At 43.2% G+C, this 10742-nt stretch overlaps 1 protein-coding gene across 1 annotated transcript in view; it reads right to left on the bottom strand.

The window, feature by feature from the left end:
• Nucleotides 1–1713: 1713 nt before the first annotated feature.
• The window catches only part of GUCA1C (guanylate cyclase activator 1C), a 20673-nt gene continuing 11644 nt past the window's right edge, over nucleotides 1714–10742 (bottom strand). Inside the window, exons 2-4 of the mRNA XM_015427339.1 lie at nucleotides 6355–6504; nucleotides 2810–2897; nucleotides 1714–1844 (exon numbers count right to left, since the gene is read on the bottom strand). Coding sequence (XP_015282825.1) covers nucleotides 1714–1844; nucleotides 2810–2897; nucleotides 6355–6504 — 369 coding nt within the window. The remainder of the gene's footprint in view (nucleotides 1845–2809; nucleotides 2898–6354; nucleotides 6505–10742) is intronic.

Below are 10742 nucleotides of genomic sequence, written 5' to 3'. Positions count from 1 at the left end.
TGACTCTTGAAAGCTCACACCTTGAAAATCTTGCTGGTCTCTAGGGTTCTACTGGATCCAAACCTAGTTTTACTCTTATTATCAGCAAAGATGTAGGTGAAAGTAAGGCTGATCAGTGGCAGACTGATCCTCTCACTTTTTTCAGAGTTCCAGAAGAAGGGCTATAACCATTTCTTGCCTTGTGCAAAATATTATTTCTGTGGCAGGGGTGCTTAAGTGGAGGAGGCAGGGGTGGTCAAATTGGTAGTAGGCTGGTGGGAAGGGCCAGGATATGCCACTTGCCTTGAAGCATGGAACAGGTACAGCTGTTGTTCAGCTGCTGTGGCTGTGATTTCCAGGGGAACTCTTAGGTGAGGTGGTATTTAACCCTGGGCAATTCCATTTCCTTCCTTTCCAACAATTGCCCCCTCCAACCTGCTTTTACCACCACTGAGGGGAAAAAATGGGTATCTGAAAACTTTCTCCAGCAGGAATTGGTCATCAGGAGTGAGTTTGTTTTTTAAAACTCTACACCCTGGTCTCCCCTGGAAATCACAGTTGCCGCAGTCGCTATTAAAAATAAAAGTCCTTTAACAGTATTAGAATACAGTATAACATACTTCATAGGAGACTGACAGTGCAATCCTAAGCAGAGTTACAACCTACTAAGGCCACTGACTGGAATGGATTTATGAGCGTAAGCCTGTATAGGATTGCACTGTGAAGTAATTAGCAGGCCTTCTTTCAGTCTGAGAATGTGGTTCATTGTCAAGGTAAATTTTCACTATGCTCAATGGGTGCTTTAAGACTCACCAGGAGATATTAAAGCAGAAAAAGTAACCCACTTTTTCCCTTTTCTCTCAGATAGATACATGGGATCCTGCTATCCAGACAAGCCCTTTTGAATGTTTGCTCTTCCCTCATTCCACTATGATCAATGGATTAGAATTAGGATTTTTTAAAAAATAATAAAAGTGTATTTATATAATCTGTGGTGAAAGTCAGCTAAGTTTTTTTTTAATCATAGAAGCATTTTCTCATCAAAGTCATGGTATTTATCTCAGAAGATTAAAGCTGGTATTTTTAAACCTCCTCCAGAGTTTTAATTATTTTCCTCAAGTAATGTTAGTTATTTACATATAAATCTTCTTTTAAAAGGTTAATCAGTTTTTCAACAGTTGCATTAGGTGTCACCTCTCCAAAGCATAAAGGTTGAAATATCAAAACACCATCACATTAACTTACACCTGTAATAATAACACTGAAAGGGTAAACATATTTTCCAAGTTAATGTTCATTTTTGAAGCCATAAGGATATTGAGGTGTTTCTCAAGTAATCCAATTAAATTTTTGCACTGATTAGTACAAATATTAAGATAATGCAAACTGTGCATTGCCCTTAATTGATCTAGTTGGAAGCCATTCCTATTCAGGAGTTTATCACTGCTCTGTAAATTGCAGGTTAAACAGCCAGTACTTAAAGAAGCAATTCAACAACTTAATCGATTTTTTTTTATTGTTATGTATTTTTATGATTTGTGTGGACAAAAATTTGTAGAATCCGTATCCAGAGGTGGGGGAAATAGCAAAATAGACTTGAAAGATGTCTGAAATGACAGTTCCTCTTTTGTATCTTATTTTTGAGTTGTGGATATGAAGTAAAATTCTCTCTATATATTTAATAGGTTTGTTGTAGTGGTTGTTTTTACAAATTTCTTTTAAGGTTCAAAACTCTCAGACAGTGTTTTTTCTCCCGCATTGTATAATTCTCAGTACATTGGAAAGGTCGAAGATCTTTGAAATCATTTTCAAAAGATTCCCATCACTCTCCACACCATTGACAAATTCTTCTAAAGAGAGTTCTCCTAGAATAAAGACATGGGAGACTTGGAATTAGTACAATAATTAGACAAAATTGTCACCAGATGTCATATATTTCACTCTTGGAAGTTGGAAAGTATAATAACTTTAAAAAGTCCATAAGACGTCTTGATGATCTGAAAAATACCAATCAGTCTCAGCAGAAACAATGTGTGAGTATTTCTGTAGTGATTACACAACAAAATAAAATTATCTCAGACTAGAGTACCAGAAGAGTTTCAAGAAGATGCTAATGAACTACAAGAAGTTACTTTTCTTCCTATTCTTTCTGTGTTCTGAGTCAAACCTCTGCATGAGCAGGCCTGGATCACTTGCACAATGTAATCACAACAGACTCCTGATTCCTAATATAATTACAACAGACTCTGTGGATTAACTCTTTTGGGAGCTGTGGAAGGAGAACGGTCACACATTTGATAGTTAACCAAAATTAGTTAAACATGACTAATGTGTCTTGGCAGTCTGAGCCAGTTACTAAGTGACAACTCTAACAGAGCAACCTCCAAAGTGAGAATTCAGTAATGATAATTAGTTTGTATGTTTATGAAAGACTTGGCTATGGTGGAGCCATCATAGACTTGAAATAGATTAGGGTATAACAAAGGGCTGCAGATTTTCATGTAGCCAGTTTTTATATCCCGTTTTTTCATCATGGAACTCAAGGCACCTTACAGATTATTCCAAGGTCATCTCCTCCCACCAGATCCAGGCCTGTTTAGTTTCAGCAAGGTGTCTGTCACTGTGACCTAAGCAAGTTTATAACCTAACACCATTGACTTGGATCCAGGTGGGCAGTAGTGTTGGTCTGAAGCAGTAAAACAAAGCTTGAGTCCAGTGGCAACTTTAAGTGGCAACTGGTCTACATTTATTGACCCAGTACATTTACAAGCTTCCATTTGTGTTTTATTTCTAGAGGAAAAAAGTCACTTGAAGATCCACATAGTCTTACCATCGTGGTTGATGTCTATCTTCTTGAATACCATTTCTGTGAACTCTTCAGGAGTTGTTTCAGAGTAGCCTGTGATAGCCTGAACTGCCTGAAGAAACAGAAATGCAAACGTGTCAAAGACTTGTTGTTTTCTGTTTTGTGAATGCATATGGTAGGTGTTGTGCCACCCACTGCTTGAGCCACAGTGGGAATACGTGTGGATAAAATTTCTAGTAAATCTCCAGTAATGAGGATTAGATATTAAATTAATATAACAGTGCCTAAAGGATTATGGTTTGAATTTGCATATCATTGAAGACCACTCCATGTGATTTATTCTGAAACTGAACTATGTTTTTATCCTACCCTCGAAAATTTGGTATTTCAGGAAGTTCAATGTGTTCTATGTCTCTTGAAGAGAGGATTATTCTATACAGATGTGGGTACATGGTAACAAAGCTTAAAAAAGGTTTCTTACCACAAATAAAATTGTGTATATCTTCCTAATGAAGTGAGTATTAGAATAACGTCACAGTCTTTATCACACAGCACAATAAAAACACCTTTTAATCTAGATCTGTGTAAATGTTTGACTGGTAGCTATCTTCTATCGTGCAGGGACAAGCAAACACACATTCAAGTCAATATCAGTTTTACCTTTGAATTTCAGTAGATGGAATGCAGGCATGTGACACAAAACCCTTGTCTGAACTCTCTCTACATCAGTATATCTATGTCTGAGCAATGGCCCCACAAGATAGAGCGAAAAAAATTGTACATGGTGGGGCCATGTACAAATGGAGGGATTTTTCTGCACATCTAGGGGATTCTCCTGTGAGAAAAACCTCCTATTTTTGTAACTGTTCAAGAGGTTATAATTCCTCCAAAACAGAATGACTGGGGAGGGAGATGCTGAGATAGTGACAGGACTATGGGAGAAAGTGGTGACTAGTCTGGGAATGGATAAAGAGGTAGGCAGAATGGAATGGGGGAAGGCAAGAAAGTGGAAGCTATCATGGGGGATTAGATTTCTTACTGCAGGTCCCCAGCTTGTAGAAAACCAATGCATAAGGACACACTGCATTTGAAGTGGTACAGTCTTTGGAAATCTGTACACCTGTTCTGAATATTTGAATAAGGTCATTAAAATGGCCAAGATATAGAACTGCCACCAACAATATGTGTCTCATTTCCTTGTAACGTATAACACACAAAGCACACTATCCTGTGCTGTGTGCTCCCTGCCAGCCAGTGAAGTGAGTTAACATAAGAACATAAGAGTTTGGGAAGATCAGATGACCAGTACAATTGTATTATGCCATGTATTACATCATATATTGTTTGTGATAGGAGGAGAAAGAGAAAAGACATATTTCCTGTAAAATCTTATTCAGGCTCCCTTAAATCAATGGGTGTAAACTCTCATAGTTCTGCATATGATTGCACTGTTAATCTATAAATGCTTACAGTTCTTAGGGGCCTTGGTTGCCACCACACAAAATGAACTAAAAGCATCTACCAAAAAATAAATCCTATGCATCCCAGAATGTTTGTTTTGAAGTATTTTTTATCCTTGTTGTGAAGCTGACCAGGGTGATTTTGTCATAGAGGTTTTTTTCCAATCTGGGTTTTTGTTGTTTTTGGTGCATCCACACAACGTCATCCCTTAATCACCTACTTTCCTGGTTTTCTCCTGCTTTTATCCAGTCTTCCTCAGACTAGTTTAGCATGATCTTTTTGGAAAGGTTGCTGCATTCTTTGTGGATGAGAAGGTGCACATTTTTGTAGGTCCACACAAGAAGCTGCCTTATACTGAATCAGATCATCAGCAGTGTTCCCTCTAAGCTGAGTTAGAGCTCACAGTTTTTTAGCCTCCAGCTCACACATTTTTGTCTTAGCTCAGGAAGGATGGCTCCAGAGCAAACTAATTTATGCAGTAGCCAAATCGCTTGCTCACAACTTTAATGCCAGTGGCTCAGAAAGTAGAATTTTTGCTCACAAGACTCTGCAGCTTAGAGGGAGCATTGGTCATCAGTCTATCAAGGTCAGTATTGTCTATTCAGGCTGGCAGCAGCTCTCCAGGGTCTCAGGCAAAGGTCATTCACATCACCTACTGGCAGATCCTTTAACTGGAGATGCTGGGGATTGAACCTGGGACCTTCTGCATGCCAAGCAGATGCTCTACCACTGAGCCATAGCACATCCTCAAATGGTGCCATTTTCATTGACTCAGCCTGCTGCTGATACCATTCCTGTGTTCCTCTGGAGGGCTTCCCTGGGGCTTTCGAAAATAGTAATACTGCTATGCATTGTTATAGCATTATAGCAATTACCGTTTTAAAATTACTGGTTTTAAAAGCGATAGTAAACTGTTGTGGGGATTACTTTTTAAATATCTCTGCATTGGCAGTGGCACTGAGAGCTACACAGAGAATCATGGTGAACTGAGTACATATATGTGAGAATGGGCTGTTGCCCTGATCCACACAGTGATGGAATTCAGAGATCCATCCTTGAAATCCATCTATATATCTAATAGCGAAGGTGCCCCCCTGCGTGCAGATATCTAAATCTGCACATCGGAGGCACCTGGGGGGCAGGGAGTTTTTTCTGCATACTTGGGGCAGGTGTGCACAAAAATCTAAAAAGTAGAAAAATATATAGGGGGGCTATAACCCCCCAAAAGTAAAAGAGCATTCCCTGTGCATGCGCAGGGAACGCTCTGCGAACTGCCTCGCCGCCGTCGCTTGGAGGGGGAACTCGAAGGCTTGGCGGGCTGGCGGCTGTGAGCCACTCAGCCGCCACCACCGCACAGGGAGGGAAAGCTTGGTGGGCTGGCCAGGCCTTGCCGCCGCTGGGGGAGGGGGAGGCTTGGCGGGTTGAGCTGAGGCCTCACCGCCGTTGCCATGGGGGGTGGGGGAGGTTTGGTGGGCCTGGCAACTCGGAGCTGCACGGGCCTTGCCGCCGTTGCCGGGGGAGGTTTGGCGGGCCTGGCAGCTCGGAGCTGCATGGGCCTCGCAGCCATTGCTGGGGGAGGCGGGGGAGGTTTGGTGGGCCCAGCAGCTCAGAACCACACGGGCCTCGCCGTCGGGGCCAGGCAGGGGCGGGGAAGAAGGCTTACCTGCGGTAGCTTCCTCCTTCTTGACAAGTAAGGGGAGGGAGGGGGGAAGGAGAAAGGTAGGCGGGCTGGCCTCACCACCACCACTGCGGGGAGAAGGCTGGGCTCACCTGCTGCCGCTTCTGCAGGCTGGGAGCTGTGGGGAATATCCCCCCCGCAAGTATCGTGGGTCCCGCCTCTTGTAACACCCTAACTGCTGCAATCTATGGGAGGGGGCAGGATCTTAGAGCAGCCACAGAATCTTCTTTCCAATCAAAGAATTCTAGGTCGAGGTGAAAATGACAAAACATCTGTCTAGCTGTATCTTATGAAACCTTGGGAAATCATGATCTTGCCAGATATCTTTGAAATGGTCAGTAAACTAAAGCTGGAACACTGATGTGTTCAAATAATTGATTTGCCATATCAAACATATGTGATGCTAAATACAATTTCACAATTTCCTTACCCTGAATATTTTTAGAAGTTCTTTTTTTTCAATAGCTCCATTTCCATCAGCATCATATAGCTTAAAATACCATTTCAATTTTTGGTCGATTTTCCCTCGTATGATGAGATTTATTCCAGCTATAAATTCCAGAAAGTCAATAAAACCATCCTAAAGAAGAAAGGATAGATAGGTGTTTAGCATGCACAATATTTCATTTATTCAGCCAGCAAATAACCCACAAGGACTTGAAAGTGGCATCTCATCACTCCTCACTATTTTCTCTTTGCCTTTCCCTGAAAGCACCCTTTTCTTGTTTCCTTCTCTTTTCCCCATCTACCAGCCAACCTACCTTTATCTGCCCCCCCCCTTCAGCTTTCCCTTCTTCCTCCCCCTGGCAGCCATTCCCCGGAAAAAGTATGGCCCAATTGTGCAGTGCCAGCCAGTAGGCTGAGCTAAGTTTCATGGTGCCAACCAGGCTGGGTCCAATTGCACTGTGGGAAAACCATAAGGACTTCAGGGGGGCACTCACTTTCCCCTGTATCACCTTTCCCAGACTATTTTCTCCTTCCCTTCTCCTGGCAACCCCCATATCATTAACTTTTCCCACTTCTTTCTCTCCCTTCCACCCATCTATTAACCTATCTTTTATCACATTCCCCCCCCCCCCCAGCTATATTTATTATTTAACTGAAGCCAACTCCAGACCAGACAGAGGTAATCCTAGTTGGGAAGGCTGACATTTAGAGGAACTAAATCCACTTGTCCTAGATGGAGTGATGTTGGCTTTTTCAGAGCAGGTTAAGAGCTGGGGGGTACAGATGGACCTGACTTGATGCTTGAAAAGCAGGTTGGCATGGTTGGAAGCAACTTGATGGCATTTAACACACCATGACTGAGAAAATCAACTGATCTGTAAAAAGGATACATTTAATCTTAATTTTATTAGTAGTTTAAGAAAGCAAAAACTAATTCATATATTTTAGGCTACCTTAGATCACAGGGACTGTGGCTCACTGGCAGAGCATCTGCTTGGCATGCAGAAGGTCCCAGTTCAATCCCTGGCAACTCTAGTTAAAAGGATCAGGTAGGAGATGATGTGAAAGACTTCAGCCTGAGACCCTAGAGAGCTGCTGCTGTTCTGAGTAGACAGTACTGACTTTGATGGACGAAGGGTCTGATTCAGTATAAGGCAGGTTGATGTGTGAAGGAGGTATTTGGTCTCTCTGTGTCTCTCAAAGTTTCTAACCTAATGGTTAGTGTCATCTTCTTTACAGGAGAGAAGCATGGCCTATGAAGAAGTTCATCAGCCCAATCGTGAGAATTGTAGTAGGTGAATTTCTTTCTCAGCAACAGAATTGAAACTGAAGACCGATCCCCCCATTGTTTGGACACTAGGCAATTGCTCAGAGAATTCCTGCACTCTTTCATTGCAGAAAGGTAGATCCCACACATTGCACCATGACTTCCTCTTGGGCGTTCATTATTAGCAACCCATCAAGCATCAGGGTTTTCAATAACCACGGAAAGAATTCAAAATTCTGCAACAAGGGAATCAACACCAAACCAGCTTCATATTCTTTGACCAGACTATATTATGGTGATTGACTAAGTTATGCAACACAGCTGAATTTACATGGGTCTTATTTCAGATGTTGTAAACCTGGAGATGTTTTGGGGCAAGGTTTATTGGCAGGGTTCTGTATCCTTTAAAAAACTCAACATGGCCTGAGTCTTTTTAGCCTAGTCAGAAAGTGGAAGGGTAGTGGTCAATATTCCCTCTAAGCTGAGTTAGTGTGAGGTAGCTTACAGTTTTTTAACCTCCGTCTCACACATTTTTCTCTTCGTTCAGGAAGGATGGCTCCAGACCAGTGTTCCCTCTAAGCTGAGTTAGTGTGAGCTAGCTCACAGTTTTTTAGCCTCTGCCTCACACATTTTTGTCTTAGCTCAGGAAGGAGGGCTCCAGAGCAAACTAATTTATGCAGAAGCCAAATCGCTCGCTCACAACTTTAATGCCAGTAGCTCACAAAGTAGAATTTCTGCTCACAAGACTCCGCAGCTTAGAGGGAACATTGCTCCAGACCAAACTAATTTATGCAGTAGCCAAATCGCTCACTCACAACTTTAATGCCAGTAGCTCACAAAGTAGAATTTTTGCTCACGACTCCCCAGCTTAGAGCAGAGCTGTTGAACTCATATATTACGAGGGCCAGATCTGACATAAATGTCACTTTGTTGGGCCGGGTCATGTGTGCCCTAAAATGTAATGCCAGATACCAGAGATATAAACTGTATATAAAGGACAGCAGCTCATAAGCTCTGAGTTAGTGTATCCTCACTGCAAGGCCTCATGGGCCGGGAGGGGAATGCAAAGGAAAACCTTCATGGGTGGAATGGAGAGCCATTGGTGTAGCAGTGGGCAAACATTCCCACACTGCTTGACTGCTACAGACAAGGTTGTTCCACATCCTGAAGCCACAATTGGGGTGGCTTCTCCCACTCCCCCTCTAAGCAGTCTCCTGTTCCATCCCTTACATTAGTTACTTGTGGGCTGCATAAGAGCCCTGGACAGGCTGGATCTGGCCCCTGGGCCTTATTTCACACCCATGGCTTAGAAAGAGTATTGGTAGTGGTATGCATTGGTAATTAACCAAGCCCAAAAAAACCTTATTTTTTGGGTATTTTTTTTAGCTGTCTAGTGAATGAGGCTGCATTTTGGCTATCCAAAATGGCCAAGCCCTGAAATCCCCCAAAATATTCAGGATTTTCAGGGCCGTGGGATAGATGAACTTAAAGGGCATTTAAAGAGATAATGGTCCCTTTAAATGCCTTCTCTATGCCATGCTGCTCCACAGTGAGTTCACCCAGAAGACATTTAAAGGGCTTGCAGTCCTTTTAAACAGCTGGGTGAACTTGCCGCTTGGAGAAGGCATTTAAAGAGACTGTGAGCCCTTCCAATGCTCTTCGGAGTTCAGCTGTGGCTTGCAGAAGGCATTCCCTTTAAATGCCTTTTTTCTCCTCCATTGGAAACAATGAAGGATGGAGGCACCTTCTTCTGGGGCCCATAGAATTGGACCCCCTGGTCTAATCTTTAAAAAAAAAAAAACCTTGGGAAAAAAAACCTTGGGGGGGGGGGTGAGGAGAGGCACCAGCTGCTATGCTGCAAATTTGGTGCCCCTACCTCAAAAAAACACCCCCCTGAGCCCCAGATTGATTCTCCATTATAGCTTACTAGGAATAAGGCTCGTTGTGGAAATAAATACAATGAGATCTAGAAAGAGGCTCTGGGAGAGTGCTCCAGCTTTGGGCAAACAGTGTCAATTTGCTGTGGTGACCTCAGCAGGGTATAATGACAGAGTCCACAGGAACTGATCTCTAGGGGAAAGTCAGCTGCACAGCAGGGGGTTGAAGAGAATGGTTTGATGGCTGCTGGGCCAAGATTGGCAACAATAGTTCCCCAGGAGAAAATGGCTGGTTTGGAGGGTGGAGTCTATGGCACTGTACCAGTCTGAGGTCCCCTCACCCTCTCCGGGCTCCACCCCTCAAATCTCCAGGAATTTCCATACCTAAAGCTGGCAACTTTATCTCATCCCCTCTCAGCAGCCTCTTCCTAGGCAAAATTCTGTCTTTCTCATTAGCGGTGAGCAAAGCAGCTTACTTCATTCTCTTCGGCTTTGCGATCTGTACAGCAACGCTGTAAGGTAGGTTAGGCAGAAAGTCTGTGGCTGGTCCGAAATCACACAGGCAGCTTCCCTAGGGATGCTCCTGAACAGGAGCAACCAGCCAGGGCTAGTGATGCCATGCCAGTCTGGAGGCATGAAGTCACCCTGAGAGTGCTTGCAGGCCTAGGGTTGCCATTGCCAACAAAGACAAATTGATGCAAAGGAGGATGAAAAAGTCTCCATATCTCTACTTTGCCTTAAATTGGTTTTGATGGCAGTAGAGTGAGAAAATGCCAGAGGCTCTGGGTGGGTGTCGCATGGTAAATGCACCAAACAATTCCTAAAGATTTTCCAAAACACTACTCTGTCGATAAATCGTTTTCTACACTCACAGCGTCCCCTGCCAGTGTTCCCTCTAAGCTGAGTTAGTGTGAGCTAGCTCACAGTTTTTTAGCCTCTGGCTCACAAATTATTGTCTTAGCTCAGGAAAGGAAGGAGGGCTTCAGAGCGAACTAATTCATGCATCAGCCAAATCGCTCATTCACAACTTTAATGCCAGGAGCTCACCAAGTAGAATTTTTGCTCACAGGACACCACAGCTTAGAGGGAGCCTTGAACACATCCCCAGCACTTTGAATTAGCACCAGAGCTTTAAGAGCTCTCCAGCTGTCACCTGGAGATTGGCAACAGCTTGTTTGGAGGGTGGGGTCTATGGCATTGTATCTGTCTGAGGTTCCCCCCCTCCTC

Source organism: Gekko japonicus, unplaced genomic scaffold, assembly GCF_001447785.1.
Source record: "Gekko japonicus isolate JY-2015 unplaced genomic scaffold, Gekko_japonicus_V1.1 scaffold1838, whole genome shotgun sequence".
NCBI classification, from domain to species: Eukaryota; Metazoa; Chordata; class Lepidosauria; order Squamata; family Gekkonidae; genus Gekko; species Gekko japonicus.
Note: the sequence above shows the minus strand (reverse complement) of the source record. Positions and strands in the feature narration are given on the sequence as shown.